Consider the following 17,084-nt stretch of genomic DNA (forward strand, 5'->3'; position numbering starts at 1 on the left):
TGCGTTATAACACAGAGTGTTTTCAATTCTGAAAGAGTGCTTCAGTATACAATCAAATATCCACAATTACAGTAAATGCAAGAAGCACAATCAAAAAGGGGAACAAATCAATAAGGCTGCCGCCAAGACTAAGTAACAACTAAAACAACATAAATGTAGTTCATGAGAAACATGTAAACTCAGTAAAGGCGTAAGAAGAACAAAAATCACAATAAAACACAATTAGTACCATCTCCAATGGACTCGAAAGGATTAACAGAATGTACATGTAGATGAATCAAGAGGAACAAGTTACAGGTGTATACGTGGAGGGATTTTCAAAAGCGAAACCTTCAGCGAAACGAATTATCATTGCTGACTCATCCTTCTGTCCATGACGTGCTATCGATTAATTCGACTTGGTTGTCCTTGACGTTGACAAGGCTCAGTCAGCTATCCAATATTCAAAGGTCTTCCCACTGGATTGTTCGGCTTGGACTTTGTGATATTTTGCTGGCCTAAAAGCAACATCACTTTTGAATGCCGATAAACCACTGCCTAAAGGCAATTATTTGTTACTACACACTGAAAATGCTATATATACAATCTAGCAAGATAAGGAGAGTAGGATCATCAGGTGTTATTTTGTATTATTTTGAACGGCATTGCTTCTCTTCATCATTTCATGTTGACTCTTAATGCTACGCAACTAAGTGGCGTTCGTTATTTATTGGCCAATAGAGAAGCAGGTTAGCAGTGAAAGCTAGAGAACTTATTTGATCATCAGCCAACGATTAATTTTTTTACAATGTTTATATGTAAAATAAGCATGATTCTTCTGTATTTGTTCTTGTTTTGTAATTTACAACAACCACGGAACTCGCAAAATACACTATCCAGCAAGGTAAGGAGTGTAAAATCATACGCTTTCTTCTGATCTAAAACCGAAACATTCTGGCAAATGACTCCTGGACTTGACTGCAAACCAATTTTAAGATAACGTCAACCACGAGTAGATCAAGAGAGAATATAAACTTTGAACTTTGTTCGGCACAATCGGCAAACCGTTTGTTCCCTGGAATCTGCGTCTGAGAAGTAGGAAAGTAATAATGATGACGCAAAAGTTCGGTTCGTGTCTTTCCTTTTCAAACTGAAGAGTGGACGAATTTAGTCACCAAAAATTGAGGCAATCGAAAAGTAATAAAAAGAGTGACTACCCTCGCTACCAAGGCGACTTAAGCGAACGTTTAGCGTTCTTTTGGAAGAGAACTGAACGTGTCGTTAATATCACCCGTGGTGCTGAATTTCATAGTTAAGTTATATTATAACGAAAGTCTACACAAATTTTTGTGCGAGCTCAATAGTGGTCTGTTTTATATAGACCTCCCATTCGGTGTAATTTGCAGCCAAATGAATCAATGATTTGCTAGGTTGAGGGGGATCGTCAACAATATGATAAATAATGATCATATAATGACAACTTCCAGACAGTATGGATTACCGATCTACATCTCCTAGGAGAGCGCCTGCTGAACCATTTCTAGGAGAGTGAAATTACTCTTGAAGTGGAGAGTCACAACCGTGTAGCTCTCCTAGATGAGATCTTAGGTAAACACTAAAAACAGGTTCAAACGGTTATTGAGTCATGCTACCTAATGTTATAGAAAGAAAGACCGTGACGTCCAAAATATCATAAAAAGTGTCGCTCAAGTCCTTAACTATGATGAGTAATATGGTGGCGGAATCTCCGAGGAGCTATGCGGTTAACAAAGTATCACTTCCGCTCACCATTGATGTCCTGAGTTTAGTGGTAATAATGGTATAGCGACATGTAAATCCAGCAATTTCGCAACGAAAAAACAAAGACAACGTTCATTTATTTATTCTTCCTTCATTTACGACTAGCATACCTCCGCCGACGTACGCCCCAAAGGAGGGAACTATTTAGTGAGATGCATGTTCAATAATTTTATAGCGATCAAAATAAAGACTACATTTTTTCATCTGTTTGTGACACTGTGCGTAACCATATATATTCAATTTCTGTTGTTTGTTTTTGTCAGTTGTAAACGGGCATAATCAAATGAATCATTAAGATATACTCCACTGTCGTTATTCAAATAAATCCCGTCTCCATCGCTTGTTATTCCGCTTGACTAGAGACGGCTCGTGATCGAAGATTACAATACTGTTAAAACATCCTCCCAGGCAGTTCCACGCTATGTAGAAATTTCAGTGCGGATTATTACTTAATCATTCTATCGGATTTATACTTCGCTTCACTCCTTTGGTACCCACCGTACAGGGGAGCCTTATTTAGTTGGGTGGACTGCTTTTGTGGTTGTTATCTTAGAAGACGATACAAGTAACATAAACTTCATAAGAGTCATCACATTAGTTATTTAATATGCCATTATGTTCTATTCATGGACAGTGGTTTCAGTTCACAATATTGTTTCTTTGGCGTATTATTATTAACTCTCCTTTTACTTAACTGGAGCCCAACACATGGGAAGGGTTTTCACAGTGCAGTTGTGTATGTTATCTAATTTTTCCCCGGGAGACGAAATATCATCTAGCCTAACCGTTTTCCTCCAGATCATAAGATCACCTGAGTAAAGAAGAGATCGAGAATCTACAGTACGACTGACCTTACTTACGTCTGTTAAACCTCGTCGGGGAGCAAAAGCCACCTACCAGCACTCCTCTTATCGGGCCCTGTCCTGGACAGTCCTTTCCAGCTGTCTCCAGTTGCTATTCGTTCTTTACATGTCTGCTTTCAATTCTCGACACGGTGTGCTCTTTGACCTTCCTCTTTTCCGTCCCCCCTCGAAATTACAAGTTAGCTCTTGCTTCGTGATGCACTTCGATGATTTCCATAATGTACGTCCTATCCAACCCCAACGTCTCTTCCTAATTTCCACTTCGGCTGGAACCTGGTTTGTTCTCTCTCACAAAAGGTTGTTGCTGATGGTATCCGGCCAATGGATATTGAGTATTTGCGTAGACAATTGTTTATAAATACTTGTATCGTTTTGATATTGGTTGTGGTAGTTCTCAAAATTTCAACTCCGTACAGTAGAACTGTCTCGACGTTCGTACTGAAGATTATGACTTTTGTGTTGGCTGACAGTTCTTTCGAGTTCCATATATCCTTCAACTGTTGGAATGATGTCCTTCCTTTGCCAATCCTACTCTTTACGTCTGCATCAGATCCTCCTTGTTCATCCATGATGCCGCCCAGATGGGTACGTGAAAATACTCACCTCTTCCATAGTTTATCCATCAAGTGTTACTGGGTTGATGTCCTCCATGTTGTATTTGAGGATGTTTTCCCTCTATGTATTTTGTGATCAACTGAATCAGGGGCTGCTGCTACACTAGTTGTCTTGACTTGCATTTTTTGGTATGTATGGGATAGAAGGGCCAGGTTATCTGCGAAGTCCAAGTCTTTTAGTTGACTCCGAGCTGTCCATTGTATTCTGCGTTATTCCTCAGATGTCGAGGTGTCCATGATCCAGTCGACCATTAAAACAAAGAGGCATATTAACGATAATAGGGGGAAAAAAGAAATTGATAACTCATAATAAGATGTTGTTCTGAGTCCTTAAAAATAGGTCAAGTTGCTTTTTAAAGGACACCTGAGAAGTCGCTTGAACTAGCTCAGTCGGCAGCGAACTCCAGCATTTGACAACTCTTAAGGAGTAGAAGTTGTGTCTACAGTCCGTCCTGCTATGTCGTATCTCCAATTTCTGGGTGTTATCCCATGGATTTGTATTGAGACTAAGCCTAACTAGGTGTTTAAGTGGATGTCCAGAAGGGTTAGGATACTGTAATCAATCTGAAGGTCACCTTAAGGACTAAGTATAATATCTTACTATGATATACCAATTTCTTTTCCCCACTCTATTATCGCTATTATACCTAGGTTCCTGCCTGGAGGTACTGGTGATCCACTGTTACTAGACAGGGAAGCCTGTTAAGCGAAAGCTTCTTCTATTCCGTCTACAACCATTTGAAACACTTGGCGGGAAAAACAACAAGTTCAAGGTTTGTTAATTTCCTACTTTGCCTTTTTAACCCTTGTCACTTTCTCGAAATAACGACAAAGAGCCTGGTTCCCCATGGTATCATTATACTTATATTACTGAAAACATCAACATTATATTAATAACGACAATAAAGTTCATACATTTCCCACGTAGGTTCAAATTGTCTGCAAGTAACACGTAATTACAGAAGCTAATGTATATACAATAAGTTTGTCAGAAGTGCCTTATTGCATCATAAGTGATAAAGAAACCTCCAAGTTGCACTAAAATGTTATTGTGATTCATAAGCAACCCACGCTGCTTATAAGCAGCGTATATATATTATATATATATATATATATATATATATATATATATATATATATATTCAACGTACATCCCATTGGACGGTACTCTTTAAAGAATTAAGAAATGCGGTAGAAACCAGCCTTCTCAGTGCAATTGTATCTCTGTGTAGTTATTGATACGTTGCCTTGTTACATGATACTTGCAGCAATGCATTACTGGCAAACATGTTTGTCAGATGGTAGTATTTATCTATAGTGAAGGTCAAGAAAGCTTCAGTTTCAGTTTGGGAAGAACAGGAGGCTTGATGGCCTGTGTTAGTCCTGGCAATGGTGGTCTCTCAGCTGATCTAACTTTCTTTTGAAAGAGTCGACGGATGGAGCCTCAACCATGTGCTGAGGTAATGAGTTCCACTCGTTGATGATTCGATGGGGAAGTTGATAGTCAGCTGACAAGTTCTGGGCTTGTGAACCTTTTTAGAGTGTCCTCGTAAATTCTCTGTTTTGGAAGACAAGAAAAATGAGGGCATATTAGGTGCAAGTTTATCACCAAGCAATTTGAAAACTGTAATCAAGTCGCCTCTAGTTCTGCGATATGACAACGGGAAAAGGTTCAGCTTGGCCAGTCGAGATTCATACGGAAGCTTTGCTATTCCGGGAATCAGCCTAGTCGCCGTTCTCTGAACCTTTTCCAGAAGCTCACTGTCTTTTTTTAAGCAGGGGCTAGCCGCTTTTATGCAGTACTCAAGTTTAGGACGAACGAACACTGTATACAAAGTCAAAAACGTTTTAGCGTCGACATGACTAAAAGCTCTACGTATTGACCACAAGGTTCTAAAACCTTTGGCGGCTATTGCACGGCAGTGTTCAGTAGTCTTTAAGTCTTGACTAACGATAACTCCTAAGTCATTATATGTCTGGACGACAGGTAGCTCAGTGTTATTCATCGTGTATGTGTCTGTACCTTGATGACCAATATGCACCACAACACACTTGGAAGTATTTATTGGCTAATAATTGCACTTTGTTATGTCGTTATGAACCAGAATAGTATTATTCTTTTCGGAACATTTCCATAGCACGACTGCGTATGTACATCTTTCCGACGAATGTCTACATTTATGATTTCTAATTAATAAAACAAGTCTTTGGATTCGTGTCATCTTGTTACACTTGTCACTTTTAAGTCTGTTCTAGACTTTTATGTATGATGAAGTTTTTGTATGCTTGTATTAATACCTTTATTTGTGTCTCCGTATGCTTTGTAAGTTGTTAGCTTTTTCTTCCTGTTATTTTTCAGTCTTATATCAGCTTGTTAGATCTACAACACCAGCCATACACACCCTAATCTCTGATTTAACCGTCCCAAGCGGTTTTGCAATTAAGAAAGAAAGATTGTAACTGACGAAAAAGCAGTGTTAGTGTCATGATTTTGTATCACGTCTCCTTGCTGATCTTTCTTACGTTTGTTAGAGGGGACACTATGACTGATTTCGTCTTACCATCTAAATGTGAAGGTTGGACACTGATTTGGTCTAAAGTGTAGTTTGCAAGTTTCTTGTAACAGAAATTCTGTCTCGTCTTCAAGAAACCAAGTCAAGTGATACTCTGAATGTAAGATCTGTCCAAGGGGATTCAAAGAAGGTTAAATATGAAACATCGTTGGTCTTTACCTTGGTTTACTTTATCACTTATTAGAGAACTCAGACTTTATGAAGTTCTGGAAGATCCTCCTATTTGCAACCGGCTACTTCAGTACAAAGTTCATAAAGAGCGTCAAGACAGCAGCAGATTTGACAAAGGCACACCTCAGACAATGAAGTCTCTTACGGAACTGGTGTATGTCGCTTCTAATGTTTCTTTAATTTTGGCAGGAACCGTGGCGTTGATGTGAAGCTGGATGTCCCTTTTGAGCTGTGGGATAAACCGCCTGCAGAAGTCACAGCCTTATTCAAGGAGGTAAGTCTACTGAGTAGTGCTTAATTTAGAAGTGTATCCCACTTGTTAATGAATACCAAGGCATTATAGAAGAATGGTTTTACAACAATCAAGATATAAATCTTTATGATTACCTTTGCCGTGAAAATGTTCTAGACAAATCTTCTCAAGGTTAGCACTTTTTTAAACGTGATTTTTCGATTTATTCGTGATGATCAGTCTCAACAAAATGTTTCTTATATGTGACATTTATAACCTTTTGATCGAGTTCCGAGTGCATCTTTACTTTATATTTCAAGTAAACTGATAAATTCCCCAATCAGTGAAATATGACTTAGTTTTGTTTATTATCAGCGAGTTCTATATCAAATGCACGAAAATCACTAGATTATTAATTACATATTTTATGTGAAAGAAAGTGATATTATGTGGTTGCCAAAATCATGATGGTCAAGAAAAGGTTCGAAATTTGAGTGTGTATATAAACTACCATGTATTACAAGCCTTTTTAACATTTAGAAACCATTAAACTTCACTTATGTAGATTTCCACAAAATTTGGGGATTGAAAGGTGTCTATTTTTACAAAATAAAAATCACCTGTTTGTTTCAGTACATCATGAAAGGTTTGTATATAATGCTAAGCAAACAATTTCTTACAATTATTAAGTTGAAGTTATTTACTTTGTAAATTCGTGCTAGACTTACTGACTGCTATAAACCTACGATGGAAAACTTGCCTTTAAGTACATAACTCCATATTTTTCGTCTAGTTAACTCGCGTTTCACATACTGCTCACTCCTTGCAGTTATCAATCATAACCACTAAAGTCTTTAAATAATAATAACTTATCATTTCCTTTAAGCCACAATACAACATTGTCCTTTAACAAAATAATACGACAGACTCGATTATAATCATAACTGTTGCTCATAAAGTCATTTTTAAATGGATGAAGTTGTTAATTCGTTATATATGAATACATTTCAGACGAAAAGCTGAGATTTCATTTTAAACGTGTTTGTGATATGATATTTCAGATTAACTTTCGAAACAATTACTAAGTCAAGCAGTCACGAGGAAAAACGCTATCACGCGTTATCTACCTATTAGGAAATGTTAACTTTAATGTTTTTTATAAAAAAAACAACATTGTTTTGATAAAATTAAAAAGGAGCCATATACAATAGTTCAGGTTATCACACTAAATAATCATTAAAATTAATATCAAATTAACTAGGAAAGGCAAATGTGAGTTAAACCTGATTATATAAATCACTGGTCCACTGAATAGTAAAAACAATCCGATGCTGAAGATTTGAAGCTTCGTCCTACATTAATCATGGCTCAGTGTGAAATGAGAGTCCAGCACGTAACTGTTTTATGTACTAATGAATAGAATTTCATTAGAAGTATATATTTCTCAAATCAATAAATGATAAATATATCGTAAACATTCGTTCACTGGTTTTTCAATGCTTTGTGGGAACTACATACCCAATCATCTCGTTAATAAACAATACAAAACCACAAATCAACCCTAAACTTCATTGTACTTCCTAACAACAGTCATAATTAAGTCATTTACAGTTCATGAATGGAACTGATTTGTTTGCAAGTTGATCTACTTAACTCCTATCTAATGGGACAAATAGTCACGAGTTTATTAACACCCAGGAGATTATAGGTCACAGTTCTGTTAGTTTCTTCGCAAAGATAACATGCCGTTAGTAAAGAAAATATCAATCAATGGTTCCAATGAGAATAACATCTTTGGAGATTTCTAAATTATGTGTTTAGTGTGTTTTTAACCATGTTAGTGATAACTTTAAATATAATGGAAATTTTGTGGCTGGAGTTCACCATAAGTTAAGGTGCTTCACACCAATGTATTAAACTTTCAACATGGAAATATATCGACAATATGAAATCACTGAGAAAAAGATCAGTAATAATGAACTTATAGCCAAATTTCAAAGGTAGTACGGGGGACCAGTTGGCTTTGTTTATTAATTTGTTCATATCACTTTCTTAAATCAGTGCCACTATCTCAAGTTTTGACGTGTACACTTAACCTATCTGCCAGTCGTAGTTTTGCTCCTGTGATTTATTCTTTTAATAAACTAACGAATTGGCATATTTTATTTTTCAGGGTGCTTGGATGAAAAATCTCCAAATCAACCAAAACATTCTCCAGGTTTGAACTAAGATTTTCTCCTTGCATTTTCAAAATACTGTTGATATCACAAAACCTTTTATACATGTCCAGCACTGTCCCCTAAACGTTTCTAGAATGCACAAAGTTTGTGACACCATTAGTAGTAGTCAAGGATCAATTTTGTAGACTCGTAACCACCATAATTTTTAATTTGCTTTCAATATCATACAAATTTTTAAACTTGTATTCACATGGATACCCGGTGTGGTTTTGAAGGTTATCTATCAGTGAAGTAAACTCCTAAATGTAATAATTTACTTGATACAGGATCATTACAAGTTTCTTCAACGTTTAGCATAAAGAAGTCAATATTCCCTTTAACTAAGAAAATAATCGGTTGAAATTAATCCTAAAAATATTATTTACGTTTGTTCTCACTATCCATTGACCAAATGGTCAATTTTATAGTCTCTTCCGATTCCAAAGTGTAGATAGATAATCAAATATTCGCAAGCAATGTATAGTAACCCAAGACTTTGAAAGGTATACTTTATTGTTAATTTTCACCTTATTGTATTGACCTATAAACCCTAATACATGTATCGCCCAACAGTCATCTTTATATTTGAATAGTTTGCTTATGTTGTACTGAATTAGTATTTTTTTTTCCTCACCTATCCTACTCTGGATTATTACATTGCAACATACAAATACACATCGATCTACGTTTCTTCATACACTCTCCGTCCTGTTATAATGATTTTAGTTGCGTGGTGAACGTCTTAACTTCGCAAAGTAAAGCATGTCAAACATTTGTTAATAATTATATTAATATCTGTAACTTAAAGTTGTATGCAGCTGATGAAAAACCGTGAAATAGAATGAATTCACTTTATTCCGCAAAAGCTGTAGTTGCTGCTCTGCTTAAATTAATTTTGCATTCATAGTTGTAAGGCTTTAAACCAGGTTACTTGTCTGTAATTGTAATAATCGATTCTTGGAATAATGAGTCTAACCCACAAACCTTTTGGAAGTTTCAGTTGTCTTAGTCACTGCAACAACTCTGTACATTTTTAAGTAGTCGTTTGTTAATTGATTCCCACAAGTTTGGTGTCCTTTTTGGTATTGATAATTAAAAGTAATTGATATTTAATATTATTTCTTGCTTATTTTATTTTAGAATCACACCAGTCGGATGAGTTATAATTTATGTACAACACATTGGCGTCACTCTTGACCAGTTTTTATTGGTTCTACATTTGGATTCATAGGGTTTTTGCACGTGTAACTGCATTTCAAGTGAACCTTTTCTACTGACCAATAATTGTATCGTATATTCCTTTTTTTAACTAAATGTTGGACATTTGTAATCAGTTTGTTATTACGTTTACCTCACTCTTTCATTAGATTGGAATGATGTTTTGGTCAAAAACTGAGTTATTATGTAGTTAAAATTCTTTCAGATTTTACATTTGCCTAAAGATATTATTGAAATAATTTATTCGGATATAGCCCCTAACATGTTAGTTTGAGGTATTCATAAATAAACAAAGATCATCAACATAGAACCTGGCACAATAATGCGTTTCCCCCAAGTTGCCATGCCATATTAGTACGACGAGATGAAAATAAAAGAGATCAACATAATTTACTAGCAATAATAAAAAATGACCACAATTTATAAATATGGTTAGAAAAGTATGTATGAAGCGATCCTGGGATTAATGATCGAATGGAAGATAAAGTAAATGTATCTGCAAAATTGTGACCGGTTGTAGGACATCCAACCAATGATCACGGTTGTCATGCGGACTTTAATCAGGTATTCTGTATATACCACTATGGCTCAGACTAGTAATCAATGACTACATGGGTTGGTGTCACGTTTTGGTTTGACTGCTTCTAGTCTTCCAACATACCGCACTAGTAAGCATCATCCATCAAGATAAGTAGAGGTTAGATTTATATAACATATGACCCAACCACTTTAGTGAGTGAACCACACCAACCGATTTGCCACTTTCCCCACATAATCTAAGCTTAACGTCGATATTACTCACTCCGTCATTCAATGAAACGTGAGCACTTCTTTGAAAGACTCGTTTGATCAAAACTCTGCAACCTGAGCATGTTTTCTATATTAATAGACACGGCTATAAAGTGGATCTGAACGGATAGCTACACAAGATACACGCTCTTTGGTCACCAGACAGACATCTCATCCACAACATGGCGCAAATTAAGAAACCCCAGCCGCACTTTCTAAATCCGTGCCGAGATTTTATTGCACACCAATCCACCAGAATTGATTAAACTTCCATGATAAGTAAATTAATCGATACACTCGACTACTTCACTGCCTATCAATAATTGAGTCCTTGACCCACACCAGTCCTGAAGTAACATTTTACATTAAGAGAGAGAAACCCATCCCGAACACGCTAGCCGCTGCTGAAGGCGATCAGAAGACTGGATCTTGTCAGCGTTTTCAAATAGAACTGTCATATGCGTACTCTACGTTGATAAATGGACATCGTATGGGGAAATAGACTCCTAAAAAGTTAGGTGGACGAAGTGTTATTTTGAAGAGGACGTCTGTAATTGAGTCAAATAAATTTACTAAGAGACGTTTAAGAATAGTATGTACTTTGCTTGGGCATACCCAGGTTGTTCAATAATCGATGTAGAAATTTCCGTGAGTCTATGATTTCTTGCTATAAGAGATCTCATTACTTTTCAAAAAAACTATTAAACCAAACCCCGCGCCGTTGTACGACCATGGATGGGGGATCTCACTCTCCACAATTGAAATCACGGGTCGATGTAAGCGAGACCACCATTAAAAACCCTAAAAGTACCGGACGTCGGTTTCGTCCCAGTATGAAACTCATCAACAGTGCGCACCCACGGTCCCTCACGCGGAATTCGAACCTAAGACTTTTGCTTTGGTGCGCGATCGCTAAGTTGGCATCCGACGGTATTAATTTCTAACCAGTCGATCCATAATCTTGTACGACCATTCATCAGCTGCCTGAGATGAATAACTGTCTCACACCCGACACAGATTGGACTTCACTGGTCATGGCTTCTTCCTAGAATTCCTGGAGTTACACCTTGAAGCCAGTCATTAGTTATTTCACTCTCCCTCTCGAAATGCAGTCATATGTCTACGGTCTAGGATCGTGATTGGATAAATAAACGTTCATCGACTATTATGAAACCATATTTGACGTTTCCTCATTACTTAGTGGATTAAACCCCTAGATCTAAAGCTCAGGAAATATCCTCTCAAGGAAAATACGTGCTTCGTTTTAGACGTCTGCGCAGTATCCTAGCTCACAAAAATGATGCTAACCATCGAAGAGATTGTTTCCGCTTCGTTTTCATCATATTCGCTACCACGTGGTTACATGTAGATTTTGTTTTACACTACATCATTCTTTTATTCTCATTGTGTGTACTTTTACCCTTCAACTCAGCATTTCGTCTATGTTACAAACTTCTATTTAAGTGATCTGAAGTTGCTGAATAGTCGATTTTATAATCGCCCCACAGAATATGAAATCTAATACGGCTTATTTGAAGCCATTTGAGCTGGCCTCTAACTTTCACACACTGATTCAGATTAGATAGCCAAGAAGTCTAACTATATCTTCGGAAAGTCTTAATATGGATGTACGTTGTATTTATACGATTCCCATTCAAGACTAAATATGAACTGCAATTTAGTTCTCCGTTTGTATAAATCAGTTAAATATTATTTTTGCAATGTTAGATCCGGTTTCTCAGCCATGGTGTTTAGTCAGTTAGCTACAACGTAGGACCAGACACATATATGCATCGGTCGAAGTTGCCACACCTCATTAACACAACAAGATAAACACCGAATTCATAGAAGTAGTTGCTTCAATGGTAGTAATATATAAAAGAAAGATTGTGTATAAGGATATAGTACAGAGAGGGAAAGAGGATTAGTTCGTAGAAAGAAAGGCATAAAGTAATTTCAGTCTCACAGTTTAAGGGAAGACAAAGAGTGTATACACCTACGCCATTGTGATCGATTCTGAGCCATGTCACCCACAGTCTCCAACCATTGGTTACGACAGTCACGCAGACCCCAACCAAGTAGTCTGCATCTACCAACATGGCTCAGACTAGAAGTTAGTGACTTCAGGGACTGATGCGACGTTTTGGTTTGGCCGCCCTCTTAACTTTCTTCCAATCATCTCCAACACCGGTTAGCATTGCACGTCGTGGTAATCGGTGTTCAGGCATACGTAACACGTGGCCCAACCATCTCAGTCGATGAAGATTCACAACCTCATCAACTGATTTACCATCATTCCCTAATACCCTGCACGTCTAACCTCACTATTACTTACCCAGTGATCCCAGCAGACGCCAGCAATATTTCCAAGGCATCTGTGATCAAATACTAGTAGCTTACGAGTGTGTTCTACTCTTAATGGTCATGTTTCGCTGTCGTAAAGTAGGACAGAACGAATTGCTGCACAGTATACTCGTCCTTTTATTGATAGACGGATATCTCTCCTTTGAAATAGGTGACGTAAGTTGGCAAAGGTGAAACGAGTTTTTTGAGTCTGTGAAGAGGTTTCGTAAAACACCAACCCATTAGGGCTGATCAGACTTTCAAGATAAGTGAAGTTGTCGACGCGTCCAACCACTTCACTCCCTATCTTTAATTCAGGTGTTGACGCGGGCCAGTCCTGGAGAAACAACTTGTACTCAGAGAGGGAGGAACGCATTCCAAACAACCTGGTATTGTTGCTCAATGCTACAAAAAGACTGTATTTTATCAGCGTCCTCACCAAACAGTACATTAAGTAGCGGTTTAACTGACTTTTAAGGACTAGTTCTTCAAACATCAACGGTATTTTGAAAATCATTCCTCAAGAAAGTAGTGAAAATTCATAACTTAATGTCAGTTTAGTCTTTTGACTAAATAAGTGGGTTAGGCCTACCTTTCATATAACTGATGTATTGGTTTCTTATATACATGGAAGAAATTATCTCGTCGTGCGAGAGATGCATGGGTCTTGGACTGGTTATTGTATTTCTGAATGATACGAAAGTGACATAGAACTTGTATCCATCGATGCGTATTGTTCCAAATTACCAAACCTGGTGTTGGCATGACTAGCAAAAAATAACGATGTGTGTGTTCCCCACCATCAATGAAACACTCGGAGAAATTAATGGAATCGAGATATGAGTGGTGTACATAATGTGATGATTAGGACGAAACGTAGTCACATCCGTACCAGGAGCGCCTACCTGTACGATTAACTTGGGATGGAATTTTGCTTTCTTTATCCAACTTATCACAGTGTAATGAATTCATTATCTGATATCATGGGTTTAGCTGACCGATCTAAGTCTGTTCTTATATCAACCAACAGGACATCTGGTTGTGGCTTATTACGGATAACACATTAACTGCCCTAATTGATAAATTTTCTGGACTTTATGTTTTCAAAACGTGAATTAAGATGGTTGTAGCATATAAGTCTTCAACTTTTGCGGGGAATTTCTTAGCAACAAGACTAGAACATGACTCTCTGATCAGTCATTTCAAGAACTAAAACTTGTCGACTTTCAGAAAATCGCACCCATTACTATCTCACGACACCTGTTTTACGCTTCAGTTTGACAGCCTATTTCTATGCTGATAGTTTGTGTAAGAATCTTCTGATCTGATAGCTATTAATAGTGTTAGGTATTATTTTTTTGTTTGGGCGCAGTAATTTTGCATGTCGTATTTACTATATTTAGGGATTTAGTCATCTCCGGTGAGCCACTGACAGATTGGGCGTCCTAAGTCCATGTGTAGCTACACCGAGAAATATAATTCTTGGATAACGCTCACCATCCGTGAATAACGATAAGATTTGTGCTTGATAACTGTCAATTATATGACCGTGTCTTTTTGATTATTTTAAAATAACGATCCATCATTTTAATCTCTCGCTGTCGTTTCTCGGCACTGTATATGACAATTAGACAGTAAGTTATAATCGATAGAGAGCGTAGCACTAATATGCATTGGCCTAGACTGCCATATTATATCAGCAAGACGAGGTGAAATCAACATAATGGATAACAAAGGAGTCGAAATAATTTTAGTACTTATGACGAAGAAAAAGACCAAACATTGATCTGATATGGCATGTGAGTTTGCATGTACACTCCCGCGCTCATAATTGAAGCCGATAGGAATGTTTCTAACTATCTTTTAATTTAGTGAGAGCTCCCCAAACCAACTGATGTTTTTTAAACCTTTAGTTTAGGTTGCTGACATATTTTACTGCTGTTTGGAGATCGTGCTACCCTACCTGGGCATGCACTTTCTCTGCGTGGGCAACTATGTGCTTGGTCTTTTTGGTCAAGATGAGATGTCTGGACCGTTTGGATTTTGGCTATAAAGAAACTGGAGACTGTCCAGAGCGTACATTCCTATCCTTCAGTTTCTATTTAATCAGAGAGAAAAATTCAGTCCGTTATTATTTTTCTTTTAAACTGAGTAGTATACACATTTATGGAACTACAAGTCGTCAAGTGAAATAAGCAAACTTAGAAAGAAGTTATCTACTTAACGGCAAAAGTATTATGAATGCTCAGACTGGTCGGTGTAAAACAGCTCGTTCACATAGCAGCTTGACTAAGTATACCTCATGATTAGAAAATGTCGTGCATAGACTACGAGAAGGGTGGCGGTGATTGGAAGCATTACTGAATAAGACAGTTCAATAAACGATTCTTCAAGCACCTGGAAGAAACAACTAAAGGAACAATTAAACTGGATTGCTGACTGTATACATAAAAATAGAGACTGATGGTGTAATTTGCTGTAATAGACGAGAAGCACCACACCTCAGACAAACTACTATTCTTAGATTCAGCAATAACTTGACTTATTGAGGTTCGAACTCATATACAGAAGTTGAAGTTGTTTAAAGAGTTGAGTCAGTATTTGGTTTTTGATATTGTCGATTCAATAACTTACCAACCTATTATTGGTGTATTTCAGAGCAATAAACATAACTAGATACTAAAAATAATGAGGAAAACAAGACAATACAGTATTATATTTTATTGAGAGTTAGCTCGACGATAATATTCCTCTATAATATGAAGCTATTGATACTGAGTTATAGTGTTACATTTCAATATACAATGAAGTTTTGTCCCAGCCACGCTAAGCATAGAAATCAGAAAATGTCTGTTGATAAAATCGAGTGAAATGTTCTTCACTTAACAACTTGAGGAACAAAATCTATACACAAAAAAGTTGGTTTCAGTATAGGGAAGTTGATTAAATATACAAAAACAAAAGAAAACAATAAAATATTTACAAGTATAAAAGTATATAAATTAATAAAATACATTTTGATAAGATAAAGAATTCATTCACAATAATATTATGTTTCTTGAGATGTCTCTTGATAAATTAATGATTTGATGTCAGATGTACATATGTGTTATCACCTTTTAGTTTTCATTATTAACTTTAAACACGAATTGGTGCAGTCTGTACAAAATTATAAAGCAGTTGGACACAAAAAATACATTTAAATATATTCATCAACTAACTGAATGATTTAATGTAGTCTCTGATGATTGACGTCTCAATTGCGGATGTTTTACAAAATAGTGGACAACAGCAGTTGTTGGTTTTATTAGCTCCACTTTATTAGGCGTTTTTATCACATCAGTAACGAATTGATTTGATTTAATTGATGTATTTAATTTTTCTGTTCTATTTCTTAACGAAAGATTCCTTTTGTGAGCTAACAAAGATGGTGAACTGTTAGTATTTCGCGATAGGGAAGTAGTGGCAGTAACGGGAAAAGTGGTTTTGTGCTCCACATGAATATTACAATCACTGTCGTGTTCCTCACTGTCGTAATTGTCATCGTCATCATATTCTTCTTCATCAGAACTGACATCTCGGTCATGGTTACTGACAACTGAACATGATGGTAAAGATTCTAGTGGGAATAAACTATTTGATTTATCAAGTGCCCCAATATTTTGACATCCGGATACCTCAGTTACATTTACTTTGGGTATTGAACTAGGACTCCCCTCACAATGCACATCACTTACTTTCTGCAAGTCTCTAGATTTTGTAGACGATGGAGACAATAAGTAGGGATGAGATAAAGATGTCGCCCAATGGACAAGTGCACGCTTCGTTGGTGAAATGGCTTTCTGATCATCTGTTGGTAAATCTAATGTTTTCGGAAGTGACTGATTAGAATTATTCATATGCAAATGATTGTTTTTTCTTTCGATACAATAGGGACATGTAAAATACAAAGTAATCTGGAAAAACAAGCAAGAAAAAAATTGTCTTCATTCGTTCATTTAAATTATTAGGTCACATAGTAAATATATTGTAATCGCATACAGATCCCTGTTCTTTATTTAATACCGCACGTTTGATTATCGTAATAAATTCTTAGCACGGAAAAGCAGAAATTTCCATAAAACTCGTGAAAATGATACTACGGTGGCTAACCGCCATTTATCCTCCACAAGCGTTCTCAATTAATTTTATCAATATAAAAATTGCTTTTTGTTCGCTTAATATACCTGATGTATGGATTCTATACCAACGCATTTTTTTAAAGGACAGATCAAGAGGAAAAT

At 36.7% G+C, this 17,084-nt stretch overlaps 2 protein-coding genes across 2 annotated transcripts in view; one reads left to right on the plus strand and one right to left on the minus strand.

Annotated features, from left to right (window-relative positions):
• Positions 1-664: 664 nt before the first annotated feature.
• CNPY3 (Protein canopy 3) lies at positions 665-9,648 on the plus strand (the record flags this gene model as incomplete). The annotated part of the gene is made up of 7 exons (XM_051218822.1): positions 665-728; positions 5,862-5,976; positions 6,014-6,154; positions 6,190-6,274; positions 6,410-6,424; positions 8,406-8,450; positions 9,592-9,648. 7 exons carry the CDS (start codon positions 665-667, stop codon positions 9,646-9,648), a joined length of 522 nt encoding a protein of 173 aa, XP_051072139.1.
• Positions 9,649-13,827: 4,179 nt separating this feature from the next.
• Positions 13,828-17,084, minus strand: part of MS3_00004121 (uncharacterized protein) — a 29,527-nt gene continuing 26,270 nt past the window's right edge. The window contains exon 8 of the mRNA XM_051212003.1: positions 13,828-16,757. Coding sequence (XP_051072140.1) covers positions 16,014-16,757 — 744 coding nt within the window. The 3' untranslated portion in view covers positions 13,828-16,013. The remainder of the gene's footprint in view (positions 16,758-17,084) is intronic.

This window comes from Schistosoma haematobium, chromosome ZW (assembly GCF_000699445.3).
Source record: "Schistosoma haematobium chromosome ZW, whole genome shotgun sequence".
NCBI classification, from domain to species: Eukaryota; Metazoa; Platyhelminthes; class Trematoda; order Strigeidida; family Schistosomatidae; genus Schistosoma; species Schistosoma haematobium.